The sequence below is a fragment of the Orycteropus afer genome, unplaced genomic scaffold (genome assembly GCF_000298275.1).
Source record: "Orycteropus afer afer isolate SDZICR_OR568_19922 unplaced genomic scaffold, OryAfe1.0 scaffold00029, whole genome shotgun sequence".
In the NCBI taxonomy this organism is placed as follows: domain Eukaryota; kingdom Metazoa; phylum Chordata; class Mammalia; order Tubulidentata; family Orycteropodidae; genus Orycteropus; species Orycteropus afer.
The window spans coordinates 6419832-6445000 of record NW_006921616.1 but is presented as its reverse complement, the minus strand read 5'-3'; the positions used below and the strand labels follow the sequence as shown (position 1 = coordinate 6445000).

Sequence of the window (25169 nt, the reverse complement as noted above, 5' to 3'; positions counted from 1 at the left end):
GTTAGTTGTGTAGATGTGTCTCTGTTCCAGGATAATTCTTTCACAGTTCTCTATCAAGTCTTTTCCCCTTCCATTTTGTTTTGAATACATCTATTACATAAATGCTTCTTTGGATTTTCATCTTATTCTTTGCATACATGAAACTTAGTTTTTCATTCTTCCTTATTGCTTATCCTATTAAAGCACTATGCATCCTTATGGGTGCATCTTCAAGTTTAGCATATCCTTTACCATCTTAATTTCTGGCTAATTATAGGCTACCTCTCTGACCATAAGAAATTCTCTGCATCTAACACAGTTATTTCAGCCATCTCCATAGAGTACTTCTCAATCGATTCATAAACATTCTATCAGAATTTAACTTCTGCCAGAAATATGTTCGATTGTCCTCTTCCTTGTTTGTGTTCCTCAGTGCTTTCTATGTTATGTATTAAATTCTTTCCACACGTATCTTGGCTTAAGGACCCTGTTTGCACAATGGTTAAGTGCTTGCCTGCTAACTGAAATGTTGCCAGTTCAAAACTACCCAGCAGCTATGCAGGAGGAAGACCTGGTGATTTGCTCCTGTAAAGTTATAGTCTGAAAAGCCCTCTGGGACTGTTCTACTCTGTCACATGGGTTCGCTGAGTTGAAATCGACTCAGAGGTACCTAACAGCAATAGCATAACTTGGCTTATCAACATTCTAATTGTCATGTTTTATTTGGTATCTCCAGGGATATTTCAGCTGCTTCAGCATGGGTTTTGTTCTTTTATTTTTCTTATTATTTCTTCTTGCTTCAGTCATTCCCACTCCTTCCCCAGTTGTTTCAGCATATTGTCTTACCTTCATATTTCTCAAAAGAATTATATTGATTTACAGAAGTTTTTTAAAATATATATACACATAAATGTGTGTATGTGTGCATAATATGATACATTTTCAAAGCATTCCCCCCCCCCTTTTTAATTTTTATTGTGCCTTGGGTGAAAGTTTACAGAGTAGATTCATTTTCCATACAGCAGTTCATACACATTTTGTCTCTTGACATTGATTGCAATTATTCCCCACAGTGTCACAGCTTTCTTTCCATTTTCTCCCTGCAGTTACCTCTTCCCTGTGTCCTTCCTTCCCATGCACTCCTGTCCCCCAAGGTGTCTCTCTGTGCAAACACTGCCTTTCTGTTCTCCCATGATTGATCACTCCAAGAAGTGTATCTACCTAATAGAAATGTTCACACCATATGCCTGCCTATTGTTTGCCTGGAAGCCACAGGAGTGCGTTCAATTCCAGACCTGAAGGGTATCTAGGGACCATAGTCTCAGGAGTCTCACCAGTTTCTGTCAGACCAGCAAACCTTGGCTTTTTTTTAAATATGATTTTGAGTTTTGTTCCACATTGTTCTCCCACTCTATCCAGGATTTCCTGCACCAATCCCCCTCAGAGTGGTTGACAGTGGTAGCTGGGTATACCATCTAGTTCTTTGGGTCTCATGGTCAAATAGGCTGAGGATTGCATGGTCTTTTAGTCCCTTGGACTAATTGTTTCCATGTGTCTTTGGTTTTCTTCATCCTTCTTTGCTCTGGATGAGGAGAGAACCATTGTTGCATCTAGATGGCCCATCTTCAAAACATTACTCTTGATTTAAAGAAAATCCTTTCCAAATGACTTAAGGATATGTGGACTCCCCAAGACATACATAGTAATGACTGAGAAATTTTCTTACATGTCATGTATAAATTCAATGAAGTTTACTCAGATATAATATCTTATTCTGGGTTCAGCTGTTAACAGAATTCTATTGCTTTTCTTTTTTTCTCTCCTTTTTCAGTATTAGTTACTAAGTGGACAATAATAATGAAGGTTTTGATTTTGGACTAGTCAAAAAGTACATTATGAATAAGGTAAATATAAGTAGCTTGCCAGTAACTGAATTTAAATTAAAATTAACATGGCTTAATTCCTAGGCAGAAGACTAGATGGAAAATTTAAGAATAATAATTACCTAAGAAAACTTTTTGAAAGGGGCTTGAGTGACAAGAAATTATATTAGTGAGGCAGTGAGGGCAAGCAGTGAGCTATAATTTGTTTTTTTAAAAAAAAAACAAAACAAACAAACCTAAAAAGACTCATTGCTGTCAAGTCGATCCCAACTCATAGCGACCCCTCCTTGGGTTTCTGAGCTGGTATCTCTCTGGAAGTAGATTGCCCGGTCTTCTTTCATGTCTAACACTTATCTGTCAGTTTGTCGTATTATGGTGGCTTGTGTGTTGCTTATGTGTTGTGATGTTGGAAGCTATGCCACCAGTATTTCAAATACCAGCAGGTTTTAACAGAACTTCCAGACTAAGACAGAGTAGGAAGAAGGCATGGCCAGGTCCACTTCTGAAAAAAAATTAGCCACTGAAAACCTTATGAATAGCAAGGAAACATTGTCTGATATGATACTAGAAGATGAGCCCCTCAGGTTGAAAGACACTCAAAATACAACTGCCTCCTCAAAGTAGAGTTGACCTTGATGATGTGGATAGAGTAAAGCTTTCAGGACCTACATTTGCTGCTGTGGTATGACTGAAAATGAGAAGAATCAGTTGCAGCCATCCATTAATAATCAGAACAAGGAAAGTGAGAAGTTTGAATCTTGGAAAATTGGAAGTTGTAAAAAATGAAGTGGAGCGCATAAAGATCGATATCCTAGGCATTAGGGAGTGACATGGACTGGTACTGGCCATTTTAAATCATACACTCTTAATTGCCTATTATGTTGGTAATAACACATTGAGAAAGAATGGCATCATATTCGTCATCAAAGAGAACATTTCAGATTTGTCCTGAAGTACAGTACTGTCAATGACATGATAATGTCTATATGCCTACAAGGAAGACCAATTAATATTACTGTTATTCAAATTTATGCACCAGCCACTAAAACCAAATGTTGAAAAATTGAAGACTTTTACCAACATTGGCAGTCTGAAATTGACCAACCATGGGATCAAGATGTATTGATACTTTCTGGTGATTGGAATACAAAAGTTGGAAACAAAGAAGGCTCAGTAGTTGGAAAATATGGCATTGGTGATAGAAATGAAGCCAGAGATCACATGATAGAATTCTGCAGGATCAACTTATTGATTGCAAATACCTTTTTTTCAACAATATAAACAGCAGCTATACACATGGATCTCACCAGATGGAGTACACAAGAATCAAACTGACTACATCTGTTGAAAAAGACGATGGAGTAGCTGAATATATCATCAGTGAGAATAAGGCCAAGGGGGAACTGTGGAATAGGCCATCAGTTGCTCTTACGCAAGTTCAAATTGAAGCTGAAGAAAATAAAAACAAGTCCACAAGAGCTGAAATATGCCTGTGAGTTTATCCCACCTGAATTTAGAAACCATCTAAAGAATAGATTTGACACATTGAACATGAACAACTGACTAGGTGAGTTAGGGGATTACATTAAGGACATCATGCATGATGAAAGCAAAAGGTCATTAACAAGACAAAAAAGGAAGAAAAGGCCAAAATGGATGTCAGAAGAGACTCTGAAGCGTGCTCTTGATGAAGAGTAGCTAAAGCAAATGGAAGAAATGATAAAGTAAAAGGGCTGAACAGAAGATTTCAAGAGGCAACTTGAGAAGACAGAATAAAGTGTTATAATGAAATATGCAAAGACCTGGATTTAGAAAATCAAAAGTGAAGCACACACTTGATATTTCTTAAGCTGAAAGAAATGAAGAAAAAATTCAAGCTTTGAGTTCCGATATGGTAGGATTCCATGGGCAAAATATTGCATGATGCAGAAAGCAACAAAAGAAAATGGAAGGAATACATAGAGTCAGTGTACCAAAAAGAATTGGTCAATGTTTTACAAGGTAGCATATGATCAAGAACCAGTGGTACTGAAGGGAAAAGTCCAAGCTACACTGAAGGGGCTGGTGAAATCAAAGCTCCAGGAACTGACCAAATACCCACTGAGATATTTTAGCAAATGGATGCAATGCTGGAGGTGCTCACTTACTTATGTCAAGAAATTTGAGGACAGCTACCTGGACAACTGACTAGAAGAGATCCATACTTTATGCCCATTCCAAAGAAAGGCAATCCAACAGAATACATAGATTATCAAACAATATAATTAATATCACATAAATAAAATTTTGCTGAAGATAATTCAGAAGTGGTTGCAGCAATATGTTGACATGGAACTTCCAGAAATGCAAGTTGGTTCCGAAGAGGGCAAGAAAGAAGGGGGATATCATTGCTAATATCAGATGGATCTTGGCTGAAAGCAAAGAATATCAGGAAGATGTTTACCTGTGTATTATTGACTATGCAAAGGCATTTGACTGTGTGAATTGTAACAAATTATGAATTTCATTGTGAAGAATGGGAATTCCAGAACACTTAATTGTGCTTGTGTGTAACCTCTACATAGACCTAGCGGCAGTCATTTAAACAGAACAAGGGAATACTGCATGGTTTAAAATCAGGAAGAGTGTGTGCCAGGGTTGTATCCTTCATCATACTTATTCAATCTGTATGCTGAACAAATAATCCAAGAAGCTAGATTATATGAAGAAGAATGCAGCACCATGATTGATGGAAGACTCAATAACAACCTGCAATATGTAGATGACACAACCTTACTTGCTGAAAGTGAAAAAACTAGAAGCATTTAATTGATGAAAATCAAAGACTACAGCCTTCAGTATGCATTACACCTCAACATTAAAAAAAAAATAAAAAGGAATCCTTATAACAGGACCAATAAGCAACGTTACAATCAATGGAGAAAAGTTTGAAGTTGTCAGGGATTTCCTTTTACTTGGAGCCACAATCAACATCCATGGAGGCAGCAATCAAGAAATTCAAATGAAATATTACTTCAACCAAATTTGCTGCAAAAGACCTCTTTAAAATGTTAAAAAGCAAAGATACCACTTTGAAAACTTAGGTGCACCTGACCCATGCCAGGGTATTTTCAGTGCCCTCATATGCATGTGAAAGCTCAGAAATGAGTAAGGAAGAACACAGGAGAATTGATGCATTTGAGTTGTTGTGTTCATGTATGCTGAATGTACCATGGACTGCTAGAAAAACAAACTAATATGCTGAATGTACCATGGACTGCTAGAAGAACAAACTAATCTGTCTTGGAAGAAGTACAGCCAGAATGCTCTTTAGAAGTAAGAATGACCAGACTTCATCTCTTGTACTTTGGTCATGTTGTCAGAGAGAGGACCAGTTCCTGGAGAAAGGATATCATGTTTGGTAAAGTAGAGAGTCAGCAAGAAAAGGGGAAAAACCCTCAAGGAGATGGTCTGACACAGTGGCTGTGATCATGGGATCAAGCATAGCGACGATGGTGAGGATGGCACAGGCTGGGCAGGGTTTTGTTCTGTTGGACATAAATAAGGCCACTGTGAGTCAAAACCGACTCAGCAGCACCTAACACCAGCAGCGTACTGTGTTGCCTTTCTGGGACAGTAGTTTTGTACTTTTACTCTGAGTCTTGTATCTTGGCATCTTATAAAAAGGTAATGCTTCTTCCTTTTAGGTTTTAAATTTCCTTCAAATCTTGGAGGCACTATCTTACTAACATTTCTATTTTTTTTTAATGTTAAAATTTCTCTGATCTCATTTCCTACTTCATTTCTCCCTCCCATCCCCCAGCATCTAATAACTCCCACTGTTTCAGATGCTTTTTTGCCGGCTTTTATAGATCAGAAAAATGCATGCACTGCTGTAGAGTCGGATCTGATTCATAGTGACCCCTCCTTGGGTTTCCGAGGCAGTATCACTACGGAAGTGGATTGCCTAACCTTCCTTCCGATTTATAGAACATCCTAATCTCATTGATTTTTCTTCAAGACTTAGAATTCTCAAGTGAGAAACTCTTAGAAAAATGAAATATTTCAAAAGTTTGTTATAACAGTAAGAAAATTAAGTTAAAGTGTTAATAAAATGTAAAAATCTCTAATAAGGAGATTTAGGATCTCTGAAAACATTCCTTTACTATCATTAGAAATCATTTTTGTTTTACTTGTAAAAGCAATAGGATCCCTGAAATGCTAGAAGCCTTTTCTATTGGATTTTGTGCAAAATTCCCTGGGTAGCTTAGGTTTTGGAGGGCAGAAGTTCCTTCTTATAGAGAGATCTAACTTTGTTATTAAAATTGGAAAGTCAAAATAAGTTTAAGCAAAAGGCATTTACTTGGGTAGAGTGCCAACTTCCATTTGAAGCGCCTTAGATTAATGAATTCTAAAAGCCTTTCTAGAATGATGATTAAGTGTTGGAATAACTCGTGTTAGAATTTCTTTGTTCGTGACATTAATTTACTTGTTCGTGATCAGAAGGCTATCAGTTGTATAATTCACCTCAATACAAATTTGTGGTATATTGTCCCAGATGTTATGAAATTCTTGTTCTTTGAAATATGGATACATCTGCCTTTTAAATTTTTTTCTAGGGAAAAAAAATATCGAGCTTTTGGTTATATTCTTACCAAAGCTATAAGTATTTTCTCACCATTGTCATTTATTATTGTAATATTTATTAACATTAAACAGCAAATCTTATATGCTTAAGAATTTTTTCCTGTGTAAATTTCTTTAACTTTTAGAATTGATATCTAACATTATCCTGTTATACAAAATATATATATTTGTATTTATTCTTTCAGAACATTTTTAGAAGTCTGTCTCTTTGTCTTCTGAAGAAAATAATAAAAACGTTGAATTCAAAATTACAAGCAAAGATTTGAAAGACTAGACTTCTTCATTTAGGAGAAATGATTCCATAGAGAATACTCACTCAAGTCTATAAACTTATAATAGTATGAAAATGGTAAATGCAGTCTTAGGAATTCTGATTAGTGCTCCTGAGACTTGAAAGAGATGAATCCACAATCAGTAAATGTGAATTTATAAAACAACTGATATATACTCAGAGAAATCATGATTTCAAGACTGGTACAAAAAGAAATTATGAAGAAATAAATAATAGCAGAATTAGGATGTGTAGGGACAGTCCTAAGTTAACAATTAAAATCTTTAGCTGTCAGGAACAGATGATTGCTTCTACTTTTTTCCACCATCACTTATTGGACCTCTTCTCAGTTCTGTGCTGTTTATCAGCGGAGACCATCTGGAGCTGTTCTGCACACGGCACTGTAATTGCCATAGCCATAATGTACCAGGACATGCCCAGTTCTCCCTGGCATAGAATACCAACCAGAAATTATTGGCAGTGACTTCCAGGGTGTTGTTGTTTTTGTCAGCAAGAAATAAAAGCAAATGGTAATATAAATTATTGCTCCAAAACTCACTGCCGTCAACTCAACTTTGCCTCATAGAGACCCCTCCTTGGATTTCCAAGGCCTGTTACTACGGAAGTAGATTGCCCAATCTTCTTTCTAAGGAGTGGCTGGTGAGTTTGAACCACCAGCCTTCTGGTTAGCAGTCAGATGCCTTAGGCATTACACCACCAAGCCTTGATTAATAAAAGTGGAAAGTATTTTTCTTCAAAAATCCAAAATTAAAAGAAGAATGGATGGAAGAAAGTCCTGAATTATTCACACACTTAACGAGATAATGGGGACAAGGCTGAGAAGTGGTTTTCCTCCCTTGTGTCAGTTTATTGATTGGTAATGGCTCCTGGGAGTGCTGTGAGGAGGATTTTTGAGGCCAACTTTGAGCTCTAAAGGAAAACTGATGGTTCTGTTAGCAGTATACAAGGAAATTGCAAAATATGTGTTCCTTTCTTCTTAGTCTCTCCATGTTTCAGGTGGGCATGGTGAAGATGAGAGAAATTGGTGGCTTTGCTCAGGTTCTGTGGTTCTGAGATGATGACTGAGACAGCAACTTTTGTACCTCCTGAGCCAGTACTTTGAGTTGGGCACATTCATAGCCAATATTCCAGTTCAGAGAGTGTCCCTGTTAATGTATGACACAAACTTCCTTTTTGATTCTTTTGATGAAAAAAAGAATATGAACAGCATGAAGAAGTCAACCATACCACAGTTGTTTTGGTAGCTTGTTTTTGAGGGAAAGATGGTAAAGATTTTATTTTTTAAGAGCTATAGATGAAGAAGAGAATGGGGGAATATAATGTAAGAAGTGTATTCTGTGATGGAGACAGAAGGAGAACAAGAAGAGGGCTTAGGAGGGAAGGGAGAAAGCCCCCAAGAGAGAAAGAACCGACGTGACGGAAAGTACAAGTACAGTTTTAGGACTTTTCTTGCATTTCATGCATTGGGTTATTTTCTCCCTTTGTTAGTGCCTTCTGGAGTAACAGCTTGTCATTCAACCTCAAGTGGGGTACCCTGATGATACAGTGGCTTAGCTCTCTTGTTAGTAACGTTGGTCCTTAGGATTTTGCCCCTTAGACTAAAGGGACTCAACTGAGGATTCCAATTGTCCTTAGTATTAGCTGTCTCCTAGCCTGATACTATTGAGTACCTAAAGCAAACAAAGTTTTAACGTTTTATGAGAGAATGTTGATATTCTCTTATAAAATCATCTCTACCTACCATCTCATTAAGTCTCTTGTGAAAATAGTACTTAACAATATATGTTTGGTCTCCTGTTCAGTTACTTTCTGCTTTTATTGTTTATTTCATTTGCTCTTCAGTTATTCACTAATCTAAAACCTAAAGAGGTATCCAAATAGGAAGGTTGTAAAGGACAGAGTAAAAGTGTTTAATTCCTTCTGGTTCTCTAAATGTTTTCTTAGCTCTTATTATTGACATCTTTGCACCTTCAAATTTTAGGTGTGTACCAGGTAATTATCATTTAAAAATAGCATACAAAGATTTTAGAAACAATAGGAAGAAACTTCTAGCCATGCCTTCAAGCTTCCATCTCACCTACAAATCATATCATCGGTTTCTAAGGCAGCATCTTCAAAAAGTGAAGGCATTTCTCTGACAGTGTGGACTTTTCATCTGTGCTTTTCTTCAGGGTGTCATTCCTTACTATACCATACTCAATTCCTATTTTAAACGTGCTAGCACTTTCTGGTGTGCAGGGAGGTAGATTATGAAGAGAAGAGAAGTAGTACTAGTCTGTCTTTCCTTCTCATCACATCAGTTATTTCTTTGAAATATCTGAAAAATATTGCTGTTATAACTTAGAGGATTTATTTCCAATTTTTTTTTTTTTTTTTGCTGCTGTTAGATTTTGATTCTCCTTAAGTTTGAAAATCCATTCCAAAGTTAAAAATTTACTGTCTTTTAAATATATTTTAGTGTTAAGAATGTTATCTTAGAGTGTTATCTAATATGTGAAGCAACTTTAATTAACTTTCAAATATTTCTTTAGAAGAGAGAAATACACTTGTAACTATCATGTTCCTGTAAAATATTGAACTTACCTCTGCATGTTGAGTGTACTACAAATGAGATATGGTTAAAATTTTCCATCTGAACATAAAATATTTCTAGGGACAGCCTGTAGTAGTACTGAGAGCATTTCCATACCTGTGGAGATAGTGGAAACAGTCTTTTCAGTTAACCAATGGGCTAGGTCTGAGGATACAAAACTATTAGATTATATCTAATCTTTGGAGAGACATTTATATTAACTTTGTGGGAATGGAAAGAGTTGTCCTTATTTACTGTTATTTTTTATGTTTTGAAATATAATGACCTTCTACAAGTTTTTCTTTAAAAAGACTTTCAAAAATCAAATTACGGGGGTTCCTGAGCTTGCTAATGGTTAATGTGCTCCACTGCTAACAAAGATTACAGAGCACCTTGGAAGAAAGACCTGGTGATCTACCTTCAAAACAATCAGCCATGGAAAGCCATGTGGAGCACAGTTCTACTCTGACACACATGGGTAGTCGTGAGCCGGAATCGACTTGATGGCATGGAAAAACATAATTTGAAATTAATATATCACCTTATCACATCATGTAATGTTATTTAGTATAAAAGCTAGTGAGCTGTTGGGAGGTGCCAGATTTAATTTAAAAAAACAAGGTCAGTTGAATCTTGAGTAACTTCTTTACATTGTTATTTGTACCTGCTCTATAGTCAACACTTACTGTTTTCGTTTGAGTTATCAACCTTACAGAATTAAAATTTGTTCTTTAGGTTTGTTTCACTTTAAATTTCCATTTAAGAATACTCTGGGGGGGGGAAAAGAATTTCCGCAACGTATTTTTACTTTGAATTTTTCCTCCCTCATATTTCTTTAGGAGTTGATCCCCCTCATACTGTGTACAGCATGTCTGCATCCTGAGCCTAAGGAGAGAGATCAGCTTCTCCACATACTTTTCAATTTGATCAAGAGGCCAGATGATGAGCAGAGGTAGGTGTGAGTGCTTGATTGGAAACCAATACAGTGTTGACTTGTATGAACTTGCCATCAAGATTAGTGTTTTAATTTAATTCCTTTCCAGTAATCCACTTAAGTGACACTGGAATTTTCCACCATTATAGTATCACTTGAAAAGTCAAGTTTTCTTCCTTCCTCACTTTCTTTTTTTTAAGGTGATCTGGAATTTACCCCAACACTAAGCTGATGATAGTGAACTCACTGTGGGATATTTAAGTCATGGATAATAAGTAAAACCTAAACTAAAATGGCGTATAAAATAAGTACAGGTTCTGCTAAGGGTTCTTATACTACAGTTACTGACAACTTGTATTGTTTTAAACTTTGAAAAGGGATTTTATACCTATTCTTAGTGTATTTAGTTTCTTTTAAAATATGTACCTATCGGTCCAATTTTTATTTCTGCACATTACCAAGCTTATGCAGTCATAGGCTGCACAAATTCAAACCTAAATACAGTTCTTTGCCTTGCGAAAAAAAATACATATACACATGTTATCTTACTCTCTGAAATTGCAGGATAGTTATTTCTGATTTGAAACAGTAGGTCTTCAATTCAATGCTTCTTTCATTCCTACTAGAAAAGAGTTTCCTAATAGTTAGTGATTAGGTCATATCCAGACCTTCACAATAATGAGGGAGCAAACAGTACGTGGGTGACGGGTGCCAGATGTGTGGTCCAGGAAAGTTATATATTGACTAGAAGACAGCTCTTCCTCTGTGCTCCAGATGTGACATGTTGTAGAAAGGACACATCACAGAAAAGTGAAGCATGCCTTGTGGCCCTTGGGCAGTCTGATGTTCGTTCCCAAGTCAGAGCTTTGATCTCCCTCAGAGACACAGATATTTAGAGAAGCCTAACCAGAACTGCCCACATACACTGTTTTTAATGGGTCCTGTGGTAGATAGGGTTGTGTGTCAGCTTGCCTGGGCCTGGTTGAGTGGCGGGGCAGCTGGATGTAGTTGTTCCCCATGATGAGACTGGCAATCAGTTCCATGGTGGAATCTGCTAGAGCAGCTGAAGTAGCTGTTTTAGGGATGTGGTCTGCTTCCAGTGTATAAGAAGCAGCTTTGAGGAAGGTCTCCAGCTCTTTGGCACACTTGGACCCTGCATGTAGCTGAGTCATCATTCAGCAGCCTGCCATGCTCTGCTGATCTTGGGACTTCTAATAGAGTTGAATCAATGGCCTGCCATGTTGTTTGGTAATATCAGAACTGTGCCTTTTTACTTGTGGACCTTTGGCATCACTGAACATTATAATATGTAGAAATTGTTGAATGAAAACCTCTTTTGCTGTGTATACTTTCACTAAAAATACAACAAAATATTTTTCTATTTTAAAATTTAACTAAATTTAAATGGCAAGTAACAAACTAGGAAAAATATTTGCCACTTAATGTCATATCTGATTAATGTTCTTAATGCAAAGAGTTCATCCAGATCCATAGAAACAAACCAAGACCTCGACTTGAAAAAGGAGAGCGAACATCAGTTGACACTTCACTAAAGAGGCAAACTAGCAAACTTTGACTGTGGGCTCCTGTTGTGCCTCCTTTCACCCAGGTCTTCGGGAGGTTTAACAATGTACTTTCTCAACAGAGTCAGGCCACAAGTCTTATTTGGTCTGCTTTTCCTAGTGTGGGACCTGGTTCAGTGTCTAGGGGCTCTGTATAAATGAGAGCACAGAGTTTTAAAACATACCGTGTAGTAGAATGTTCTACGATGATAGAAGTGTTCTCTGTACTGCCCTATTAGGGTCATTGAGCACTTGAGATGTGGCTAGTGAGAAGGAAGTATGTCTTTAATTCTATTTAATTTTAAACTTAAAGTTAAAAGCAGCTACCAAGTTGCACAGAGCATGAAATGTTCCCTGCATTTAAAGGCCAAGTGTTTTATCATATTTAACAGGCACAGTTTTCTGGTCATTCAGGTATGCAGTTTGTGCAAGAAAAAATGTTTATTTAAACTGTACATCTAGTACTCAATGCATAGGCATAGAATAAGAGTGTGACTAAAATATTTGAGGTTGGAAGAAAAACTAAGGAAATAGGTTAATTAAGTAGGTTTTTAGTGAGCAATAAGAAGTTCTATGAGAAACGTTTAATGTTTTTCAAAGGGATTGTTTATTTTTTGTAAGCATGTTATTTTATATTCTATCAGCACAACAATGTCATATTCTAATTTGGAAACAAAAGATAAAATGCAGGTATCTATAAACCACTCTAGTCACTGGGTACCTGTAGGTTTGAAGAATTATTTGCCCAAGCTTCCATGGTTTCTGTAATTTCCAGAAATTCCTCAGTGATAGCTTATCATTCATAATGGACAAATTGTAAATATGCATGTTCCTATATATTATGCCCTGGCTTTTCTATAAAATATTTTTAAAAACTAGTAGTCCCTTCATAGATGGCATGAATAGTGTTGTACCAACTATGGAAAACATCTGAGAGTTACTACCATGAGTCACAGTCAACACAACGGCAGTAAGTTTGAGTTTTTGGTTTTAGTTTTTGCTCTGTAAAGTTTGCTGTTATTGTTATGTGTCGTCAAGTCGGACCTGACTCCTAGCGACCCCTCCTTGGGTTTCCCAGGCAGTATCACTACAGAAGTAGATTTCTTTCTGTAGAGTGACGGGTGGGTTTGAACCTCCAGCCTTCTGGTTAGCAGTCCAGTGCCTTAGGCACTATGCTACCAGAACACCTGTGAAGTTTGTTATAGCCCTTTAAATTTTCCCTTATAATAGCACTTTCATGTACTGGCTACGCATTCTATTCAAATCATTTTTTGTTTTAATATGACCAAACTTGTTAATAGTCCTCAGAAAGTTGGTTCCAGTGAACTCAACAACAGTTAAATTCCAGAGTCTCTCTTTAATAATGAAAATTTTTGAGGTTTTAATAGTTATCTATATATAAATTATAGAAGAAATGCCACCATACACAGGAAACACTTCTTTCACAATATTGAGCAATGTGTCCATTCTTACTCCATGGTAAGTGCGTGTGTTATGTTGTTATGTTGAGTACGTGCGTACACTTGGTTTACCTCTCTTTGAACTTCTAATTCAAATATTTCTTTATCGTTATTATTCACTCCATTTCTAAGAACTTCTAAATATTCCTCAGTATTCTGAATTTCTCTATCATTGATTTATCCTTAAATCAGTTATTGGGTGTCCAGAGAGATACAGGGTTAGTCCTGAGTGACATGCATGCAGCCAAGGGTGGGGCCCATACTTCTTCAAGGACATTCCCTAAACGGAGCAATGCATTGTTCCTAAGTGTGGTGATGGAGGAGGGGCACGGAGCAGGGTAATTTTTCAGAAGGAAAGGGGAATGGATGTCGTGCAGGCCCATCAATGACAGATGTCTACCTTAGAGACTAAAACCTTTAAATAGAAAGTGAAGCTGTGCAGGTGTGGACATGAAGAAAGCATCAGGTCGGCAGGTGGGCTGAGCACCAGGTAGATGAAAACTATGTGGTTAAAATGTTACTGGTTTTCTGTTCTAATTGTTGTGTGAGTGAAAAAATTAGTTCTGCTTACTCTGTTGCAGAACAATAGAATTGTACTTTACTATTCGCTGCTTTATGTAATTTCGATACTTTTTTTTTGACCATTATAATTTTTATTTCTTCTGAGGATGCTAGAAAATTAGAAAAAATGAGTCATAACACAAATCAAGCTCAAAATTTTAAGCATGAGGAGCTTTTCAATTTTAGAATAAAGCAGTCATATGGACTGTAAGACACTGTATGTAGGCATCTCTTACTCTTACCAAAATATCTTTACCTGAGCAAGTGGAGAGACAGGACCTTTTCAGGACGTAACCAGAAGCTCACATACTACACAGATAGGAGTGAGAGAAATTAAATCAAATCATTGTATTAGTACCTGTCACTGTAAACTGAAAACTGTCCAAGGACAATTTGATGTTACCTTACAGGAAAATTAATATTTTACTTTACGCTTGAAAAATAGTGTTCTTTATCTTGACAGTTTTATACTTAAATACCATTTGTTACATTTGCTGTTTTTAGATTTGAGAAGCAAAAGCTTTAGTCTTAGAAGCTGGTTCATAGCCTCTGCATGAACCTGGTGGTTCATAGCTGCCACCTGGTGGCCAAAAGTACTTATTCATCTTCCCTTTCAAAACCAAAACCAAACCCACTGTCATCCAGTCGGTTCCAACTCATAGCAGCTCCTGTGGGGTTTCCAAGACTGTAAATCTTGACCGAAGTAGACTGTGACATCTTTCTCCCATGGAGTGGCTGTAGGGTTTGAACTGCCAATCTTTTGGCTAGCAACTCCACGCCTTAACTATGGCACCCACCTTTAGCCTTACCTTCCAAAAAATCAAACCAAACTCACTGCCATAGGGTCGGTCCTGACTCATAGTGACTCCTCCTTGGGTTTCTGGGGAGATATTACTATGGAAGTAAGTTGCCCAACCTTGCTCCTGGGGAGCGCGGCTCATGGGTTTGAACTGCCAGCCTTCTGGTTATCAGTCAAATGCCTTAGGTACTGCGCCACCAAATACATATCAGGAATTAAGAATGTCCGCACTTAAATCTTTCATCTTATAGAACCATCGTGTTCTATTAAAATAGACCAATCAATTGATTAAGTGTATTCTGTGTAATATGAATAGCAAATGAACAAAACACAATTTTTAAGTTAGCATAATAGACAGTCTTTTGTAACCTAATCTCGGAAGTGGCATCCCATCACTTTGGTCGTTATTGAGTTCATGAGAAAGAAGTAATTAGATCCAACTCACACTTAAAGGGATGTGATTGCACAAAGCAATGAATGTTAAAGGATGGAGATCACTGGGCACCATGTCAGAAGCTGCCTACCACAGTTATTGTAGGTATAACACCAAAAACTGATACAAGAAATGCATTTCACTACTAATATGATACCACAGTTTGTCAATCTAGAAACTCTGGGGAAATAGTAATTGTTTCAGTGTCTAGAAACTGAAGTTCACTAGGAACTGAAGGATTGAACATGCCATAATGTCAGAGTACATGTATGGAGGGTAATTAGGAGCTTACAAGATTCAGCTTCATACCAGTACACAAGTTCCTTCCCAGCATCTCTTACAGAAGATGTTGCCAGCTACTGGAATAGCTAGTCTGAAGGAACTTACTTTCTTGGTGGCACCTTAATCCATTGTTAGCAAGGTCTAATACGATTGTAGAAAATTACTGAGCTTTACAGGTATTACAAAGCTATCTCTTTTTAACCTTCAGTCCTAACTGTACTTAATAAAGCAAATACAAGTCTTCTTTTTATTTGTCTTATTTTTCCAGGCAAATGATACTGACGGGTTGCGTGGCATTTGCACGTCATGTTGGACCCACACGTGTAGAAGCTGAGCTTTTACCACAGTGTTGGGAGCAGGTAAATAACTGTATTGGGTTTTTCCTAACTCTTTTATTTTCAATGTTTTTAAAAGTATTTTTGAGTTCTGATGACTTTCTAGATTTATTTCTCTTACATTTAATTTAAACTTAGGTGATTAGGTATGTAAATTCTGTGTTAAATATTCCGTCAAATGGCATTAGGACTTATGTGGGACATTGATTATGCTGCTGTCTCTTGAACCCACCACAGTGGTATTATAGTGCCCTAAGATTCTTTGCTTTATCCATTCATTCGGCAAATACTTAAGAAGCACTAGTTCTAGTGCAGGTATCACTATAGACACTAAGGATACAAAGGTGAACAAAAGACAGAGATACTCTATTGTGGAGATAAAAGTGAACAAGTAAATGACAGGACATCTCACAGTAAGTTATATATACTATGAAGAAAAACAAAGCAGGGTAAGGGAAGATATTGTTTTAGAAAAGGGTAGTCAGAGAAGGGCTATCTGAGTAGGTGTCAGTGGAGCAGAGACTTGAATGAAGTGAGGTCCAGCACATACAAAAGCCCTGAGGTATAAGTGTGTTAAATAAAAATGTGTGTGTATTTGGATAGGTAAATAAAATTGTTTCTTATGTGTATTATAAATAGATAGAGTATAAAATGTATAAACCTTTGATGCAGAAAGTTTTTATAATTGAAGTCACATTTTTACTGACAATAGTTTTTTATATTGAACTTTAATATTTCAAATTCTTTGAAGAACTCAGAATCATTGGCCTTCTAGGCTTGATGGTTGGGTCATGAAGCTATCCGTCTTTGAAAGATAGGTTTTCTACTGAGGGAGATAGTATCATGGCCTTATTTATAATACACAGTCCTGATTCTTAACGAAAAAATTGGGCTCTGAATGTCACTAAAATATATGGTCTTTTGGAGCTTGTTTCCAATTTCTTTGGGTGTTTATATTTTCATTAAAATATTCTGGACTCATATCTAGATTCAGTATATAAAGTGAACATTATATTAGTCATAATTGCCTTTGAAAATCCATAACATCATTTATAAATTGCAGTGTAATTTAAAGTAAGAGTCTACAGCCATTCAAAGTCAAAACTAACTTCACTGTGACATACACAACTTTGAGTTTGCAACTCTGTGTGGTTACTCTTGTGTATATTTGATTTTTCTAATAGTTCTTTTTCCATTTTCTTCTTTTAAAAAAAAAAAATATTGAGCTAAAATCATCACAATATTTTGAACATTTTCACCACCCAAAAAGAAACTCCAATCCTTCCAACTTAGTTCTTTTTTCTCAAGATTGTTTTGGCTATTCTGTGTCCCTGGGATTTCCATATAAATTTTAGGATCAACATGTCAGTTTCTGCAAAGAAACCAGCTGGGATTTTTGTAAGGATTGCATTGAATCTGTATTCCAATTTGGGGAGCATTTCATTTTAACTATAGTAAGTCTTCTGATCCATAATTAGGACGTCTTTACATTGTCCTTAACTTATTTCAACATTATATAAGTTCTGCAGTAATTTTGTTAAATTTATTCCTAAGTATTTTATTCTTTTTGATACTATTATAAATAGAATTATTTTCTTAATTTGATTTTCAGTTTGTTCATTACTGATATATACAGATACAGTTGAGTTTTACGTGTAAATTTAGTTTTGAGATTCACTGAGCTAAACTAAAGAAAGGCAAAAAGAAAGTTTATGTCCAGCATACTTTGGTATTCAGACCATTCTGCCTTTGAGGTAACCACTTCTGGATTAAATTTAATTCCGAGATACCATTTATGAACATCTCCACTACCACCGCTTCTGTACTAACCTGAATCGACATAGATATTGGAGAACTGTCTAGCCGCCTGCCTCCAGTTTGTTGCCCAGTAGATTATTATATAATTTCTTTTCTTAATTTTAGGCACCCAATACATTAATGAATTATGTCACCATTTCATATGGGAATATGAGAACCAATAGACTTCTTTTCCAGTCAAAGAAAGATTTATATTCTAAGAAGAAGACATATGGGAACAAAACCCAGTATGTGTCATTTTTCGTTGTTTTTGTTGTAGTGCAGTGTAGTCATCACAACAGCAGCCACTCATCATTGCGCATATGCCCGCAGAGGAAGAGATTGAAGTCGGCTTCCTCCAAAAACAAAACCCAGCACTAGTCAGGGCTCTGGTTAAATCACTGATTGATTTGCTGCTGCTTAATCCCTTAGGTAAAAAAACGGACCTGGTGAGTCATTCTTGGTACATATTACAAAGTGTATCAATAATACCTAGATGCTGGGTTTTCCAAACAAAAAATATACATATACTAATACTGGTAGGGAAGGATCCTGACTTTCCCCTGACACCCAAATGAAGCCTCATCTTAAGCAAGCCCATAATCTCTAGGCACCTTACCAAATTGTCATCTTTGTTTTTCCTTTAACACATGACCCCTAGGACTGAATTTTTAGACTCTCCCTGATTCCCTTATTCCTGGTCCAGGTATAGCCACATGGGGATTCCCAGAAATGGAAAAGGAAGACACTTTGTTATATTTTTAACAGGATTTATGGTGAAAAGTAATTTTGGAGGCAAGGACACTATGTTGTTTATACTTGATTGTTTCTTTTTTACTGTAGATTAATCACAAGTATCCAGAAAGACGACTATTGGTGGCTGAATCGTGTGGAGCATTAGCACCTTACCTTCCTGTAAGAGTTGTCTTTTTTTCCTTAAAAAATTTTTTTAAAAAAATTTTTGGATAATACGGAAAACATTTTTTAAGTGTCTTGTGCATTTTAATCCAAATTCTCCTAGGCCATGCTGTCCTAATAAAGGAAAAAGATGAGCCAAAAAGAAAAGGCTCACATTACAGAAGATAGGACCCTTGGTGCAATATGGCATTGCATACAGATAGGTATATTACCATTGATTTTGCATGAGTATATTAAACTGTATCAGCCATTCTCAAAGTATGTACCTGCAGACCCTCAGAGGGTGTCTGAAATCCTTTCAAGGGGATCTATGAGGTAAAAACAGTGTTCTTCCTCATAAGACATTTTGTCTTTTTTCATTGCATTGACATGTGCACTATTGGTACAAAAGCAGTGAGGGTCAGAACTGCTGTGGCTTTAACACAAACCAAGGTAGTGGCACCCAGCTGTACTAATAGTGATTGTGTTCTTCACTGTGTGCTCTTGTAGAAAAAGAAAGGGCCAGTTTCGCTTAAAAATGACCTTGGTGTGCCAGTAATTACTAGTTTTATTACAACTTGACCCTTGAGTCTGTGTCTTTTTAGTATTCCGTGTAACAAAATTGAAAGTACTAATGTAAAGCCCATTTGCTTCATACTGAAGTTTGATGGTTGTCTCCAGGAAAAGCACTTTGCAATTGTTAACTGTGAGCTGAGCTAGCCACTTTTTTACATGGGATACCCATTTTCCTTGGAAGAACAACTGAAAAGAAACTATTAAGACTTTGGGATTTTGCAGACATTTTCATGAAAATGAATGAAGTAAGCCTGTCACTTCAAGGAAAACAAGTAGACAGTGTTTCTTGCCAGTGATCAAATTAGAGCTTGTAAGTGAGAACCAGAGGTTTGGAAAACTCATTTCCATCACCATGAGTTTGACAGCTAAGTATGGAAAGACTTTTTTGATGAGATCAATGCTGATACTAATGAATATGATTTTAAATATTCTATAATGAAATGTGTCATAGTGAGGAACATCTACATAACTCTGGTCTAATATTTCCCAAATGACCAGTTCATGATGTTGAAAATCATGCATATGTGAGGTAAGACATTCAAAGTGCAAAATAGACAATAGAATTTAATGCATCAGAGTTTGAAAAGTTCAGTTTCAATATGCTATGTCTTGGTTTCAAATTCCACATCGCAACTAACCTTTAAGAAACTACTCCTTACATAGTTTTGGTGTCCAATCAAAGGAAAATATCCAGTCTGATTGGAAAAGGTTCCTAAAATATTCTTCCCTTTTCCAACTATGTGTCTTCCATGAGTGCAGCTTTTCATTAAATATTTCAACCAAAACAATGTGTCACAAAAATTGGATCCAGAGCAGATAAGAGAATCCACTTGTGTTTTTCTAAGTCTGATATTATAAAGATTTGCCAAAAAATAGAAAAACAAATTCATTTTCATTGGCATTTCTTTGAAAAATAGTTATTTTTCATTAAAAAAAAATGTTATTTGTGTTCACATTTAATGAGTTTATTGTTATTTCTAAGATAATTGGCAATGTTTTAAAAATTTCTTAGTTTTTAATTTCTAAGATGGTGAATGTCAATAGGTATTACCCACCCTAATAGAAGGTGTTTGAGGTGCTCAGTGATTTTTAAAACAATAAGAGAGTGTTGACATCAACAAGGCTGAACCACTGGGCTAGGAGTCTCCTGAAGAATCTTCTCATAGATCCAGGGCTTAGGAAGAATGGAGGGAATGAAGTGGCATTACAGTTACTGTAGTTTAAAGAGCCTTAGTTTTAAAGGAAGGAACTCTCAGGAAACTGTGGTTAAAGCATTGAACTGCTAACCCAAAGGTCAGCAGTTCAGACCTGCCAGCCACTTCATGGAAAAAAGATGAGGCAGTCTGCTTCCATAAAGATTTCCAGCTTTGGAAACTGTATGTTGTTGTTGTTGTTATGTGCCGTCGAGTCGACCCCGACTCATAGCGACCCCTCCTTGGGTTTCCAAGGCAGTATCACTACGGAAGTAGGATTGCCCAACCTTCCTTCTGAGGAGTGGCTGGTGGGTTTGAACCGCCAGCCTTCTGGTTAGCAGTCAAGTGCTTTAGCCACTATGCTACCGGAAACTGTATAGGGCAGTTCTATTCTGTCCTATAGAGTTGCGATGGGAATCGACTCAGTGGCAGTGGGTTGTTGTTTTTTTTTCCCCCTCACTATAAAGCAGAGCTTAGCAAAGTGCAGCCTGGGGACCCATCCAGCCTACCATGTGATTTTTATAAATAAAGTTTTATCGGAATGCAGCCATGCCCATTTGTTTATGTATTTTCTGTGGTTGCTTTTTCACTGCAACAGCAATGTAGTTGTAGTAGAGACTCTGGCTCCAAAAGCTGAGCCATAGCCCTTTAGAGTTTCCCAACCCTTGCCATAAAAGCTCATTTTATAAAAGGGCGTTAAAAGAAAATGTGCAAAACAGAGTTGTATTTGCTATTAACTTATTTTTTTGTGAAGAGTGAGAAATCATTAGTAAAATGATTCTCCTTTTCAAAATTGTTGTTGTGTGCCATCGAGTAAGACCCAACTCATAGCGACCCCTCCTTGGGTTTCTGAGACAGTATCACTACGGAAGTAGGATTGCCCAACCTTCCTTCCAAGGAGTGGCTGGTGGGTTTAAACTTCCAGCTTCCTGGTTAGCAGTCAAGTGCCTTAGGCACTACGCTACCAGAGCTCCTCTTTTCAAAATTAAGAAATGGGTTTTCTAGTTTGAAAAAAAATAAAAATGAAAAAAGAATAATGCGTAGTCCCAATTCCTAATAACAATTATTATTTTTTTCAGTCTTGTTTAAAATAAATGTTACTGTAGTACAGAAGATAATAAAATGAAAATCAAAAACTTCTTTTCTTTTCCCTTTTCTGCCCATAGTCCCTAATCAGTCTTTCCAAGGGTATCTTCTGTTAATAGCTTGTCATTAATCTTTCCAGAAAAACAAAATTTACTTATATATCAGCTTGTATTTCCTTGTTGTTGTTGTTGTTATGTGCCATGGAGTTGGACCGACTCATAGCAACCCCTCCTTGGGTTTCCAAGGCGGTATCACCATGGAAGTAGTGGCTGGTGGGTTTGAACTGCCAGCCTTCTGGTTAGCACTATGCTACCAGAGCTCCTAAATCTTATCCCAAATTACTTATACTATATACATTGTTCTATATTTCAGTACCAGTGCCTGAAAGTAAATACTTTTGATAGGTTCTTGTGCATTTTTAAAAAATTTCTCACTATTAATATCTTTACATCTTGCTTCTTTCCATATTTATTTATTTATTTTTTGACAGTGATAATTGACTCCAAACAATACAGCATAGATTTATACTTATATCAAAAATATGAGTGTAATAAACTTTCACCCAAATCATGGTAAAAAGTAGAACATATATATACATATGTGTGTGTGTGTGTGTATATATATGTATACATATATATATATCAGAGTGCTTATTTTTTTATATCTTCACCAGAAACTAGGCATGATCAAATTACTTGAAGTGTCTTGTGATAAATTTCACATACGTGTGTTAGAGTGTCCTTTTACTTACTGTTCCAAGAGAGTAGTGAGCATCACTCTCAAAGGATAAGTAAACTGTTCCATATTGCTCTTAGAATACTAACCAGTATTAATAATAATTAGTATAACAATAATAATAACGTTTCCATGTTGGATCACCACTTGCCTTGTACCGCACTATGACTGGTAGCAGTAAAATCTGAGAACTTCTGCAGTGCTTCGTTGTGGTGGAGCACTGACTGCCTCCTGACTGTTTCTGTGGGGTCCTGGTGGCTACTTAGACTCGTTACCACAGTTGATTTCAGTCCACATCGGTATGCACCAAATGACAGGGCTTCAAACCAGTTCAGTCATGACTGATGAAGCAAAATCAGAACAGACCCAAATTTTTTTAATTCGGGGGCAATGAGATGATAATCAGGATGAAAAATATTACGAGTCGAAGGCTTGGAACGGGAGACTCAGAAGAGGATTACTGAGGCCTTTCAGGAGCCTGACGAAGGACACTGGGTTATTGACAGGACTGTGGAGAGCAACACACGTTCAAAGCAGTGCAGTTGGCTGCCATCTTTGAGTAGGGCACTATTTCCAACCCTGCTTATCCAGAGACTGTTTTGTAAGATAGAGATTAAGTTTCTAACAGTGCTGATCCATAATTTGTCCCATTCTAGTTATTGTTCCTTATAAATTCAGGTCTGTTCCAGTTTTACATCATTAGTCATGACTGAACCAGGAAAAATTAGTTTGAAGCCATGGCAAATACCCATCTGAAGCTGTTTTATCTCTGTCTTATTGTATGTACTGCTATCTCACAAAATGAGCTTTTAAGATCTTTTGAGAAATGTTTTTTCAGGGCATTTTTTAGTTCATATATAAAAGGAAACTTTGCTTGTTTTATATTTATGTGTGTGTGTGTGTATGTATATATAAATAAATATAATCTCAAAGATTACTAGTGGTTACCAGCAGTAGGAGCGAGGGGGAAATGGAAAGCATTATTTTGCAAGGCATTGAGTTTATTCTAGTGGTGGTGAAGCATTTCTAATATTAATGGTGGGAAAGGATAGCAGTAATGGTGGCATAACATGAAAAATGTTACCAGTATTCCTGACCTATAAATGAGGAAATTCTTATGTTGGTGAATGTCTTGTTGTGTATGTTTCCACCACAGTAAAGGTAAAAAGTAAATAAACTAGGAGATTAATGCCAGGTTCATGGTAGATGTTGTTATATTTGAAGAGAGGATATGGGAAGGGGCTTAAAGAAGACTGCTATGTTAACTATGTATGTAACGTTACATTCTTTTGAAAAATGAAGACTTGAAGTAAATACAGCAGAATGGTAATGTTTTTAGTCTGGATTAGGATTTCAGGAGTGTCATTTTCTGTACTTTTCTGTTGGTACTATAAGTAAATGATAAAGCATGTTCTTGTTATTTTCAGAAAGAAATTCGTAGCTCCTTGGTTCTTTCAATGCTGCAGCAGATGCTAACAGAAGATAAAGCCGATTTGGTTCGGGAAGCTGTAATCAAAAGCCTTGGTGTCATCATGGGATACATTGATGATCCAGACAAATATCAACAGGTACGTTTTTCACCTTCAACCCTTTTTATTGCTTGCTCCCAATCTCAGATTCAGACACTTAAATCTGTAGGGATGGCAGGTATGCCAACTTTCATCAGTTGGAATTGCCTTCCTGGGTTCAGTTCTTCAGAGTCAGAGAAAAGAGTGTTATGATTCATTTACAATATCTGCCACAGCCATGTGAAAATTGGCAGCAAGCTTGCCATGTTTATTGGAGGCACTGATGATTCAGTTGTAGAATTCTCACCTTCTGTGCAGTAGCCCTGGGATCACTTCCCTGATAATACACCTCCTGTGTAGCCACCAGCTGTCTGTCCACGGAGGCTTGTTTGTTGTTACGATGCTGAACAGGTTTCAACTGAGCTTCCAAATGGAGTCAGACGAGAAGAAAGCCTTGGTCATCTACTTCAGAAAGTCAGCTCGTGAAAACCCTGTGGATCCGAGCTGTCCAACACAACACACGTGCCAAATTTAGTGCTCCATTTTGGTCTGTTCATCAGTGGACGTGCAACATTTTCTTTAAAGAAACTAGGAAGGGTAGGATTATGGGTGGCTTGCTTTCTTGCTTAGGATCATTTTCTGAGTTTACTGCATTGTATATTTATTATTTATTATTACGCTTTTTAAAAGTTCATTCTTTTAGAAACGCACATTTTCCCTGTTTCCTGTTGGCAGGGTTTTGAGTTGTTGCTCTCGGCCTTGGGTGATCCCTCAGAAAGAGTGGTTAGTGCAACACATCAAGTATTTCTACCAGCTTATGCTGCTTGGACAACAGAACTTGGAAATTTGCAGTCTCATCTTATACCTACACTACTGAATAAAATTGAAAAACTTCTCAGGGTAAGCCTTTTCTTTATATAACTTAAAGAAATTTAAAAGGTCTCTTCTAAGCTGTGTTGGAAAAATGTTGGGGATGAGGGACAGAAATTACTACTTAACTGGACATTCCAATAAATAACCAGTTAAAAATTGTGTTGGGCTGGAGCCAAGACAGATGGAGGAAGTTTGCTTTGCTAAAGCTAGAGTAGAAAGTATAATCTGGGTTTCTTAGCTGAATTAGCACTCTGTGGAATTAACTCATACATTATTCAGAAAGCCTTGCCCTTTCTGAGGACTTAAATATTTGAATTAAATTATCAGCTCTGGCTCCCAGATTAGAGAGATAACTAAAGTCTGACTTAAAGCTTTCTTATTTATAAGATGTCAGCATTGCTTTACCTGTGTTTATCTAACTGCAGTATTTCATTCCCTCACTTTTTATTTCACTTTAAAGTCCTTTCTTTTTTTTCAATTGTGGTAAAATACGTATAACACGAAATTTGCCGTTTTAACCATATTTGAGTGTACAATTTGGTAGCGTTAAGTCACCCCTCACTTTTTAAAATGAATGTTTCATTCTTTCCAACTTAAAAAATTGAAGAAATGATAGAAACTCCTTGATCTAATTTTTGTGCTAAAAATCCCCTTTCAGAGGCTAGAAGAGAGACTAACATTTCTTTTTATTTATCTATTTATTTATTTATTTATTTTTTAAATTTTATTTTGATTTGGGTGAAGATTTACAGAGTAAATTCACTTTTCATACAGCAGTTCACATAT

The 25169-nt window shown here is 36.6% G+C and overlaps 1 protein-coding gene across 1 annotated transcript in view; it reads left to right on the top strand.

Annotated features, from left to right (window-relative positions):
* RELCH (RAB11 binding and LisH domain, coiled-coil and HEAT repeat containing) overlaps window positions 1–25169 on the top strand; it is a 153116-nt gene that overhangs the window by 68151 nt on the left and 59796 nt on the right. The window contains exons 12-16 of the mRNA XM_042780237.1: window positions 10192–10304; window positions 15652–15742; window positions 18359–18430; window positions 23430–23570; window positions 24246–24410. Of these exons, the coding sequence (XP_042636171.1) occupies window positions 10192–10304; window positions 15652–15742; window positions 18359–18430; window positions 23430–23570; window positions 24246–24410 (582 nt within the window). The remainder of the gene's footprint in view (window positions 1–10191; window positions 10305–15651; window positions 15743–18358; window positions 18431–23429; window positions 23571–24245; window positions 24411–25169) is intronic.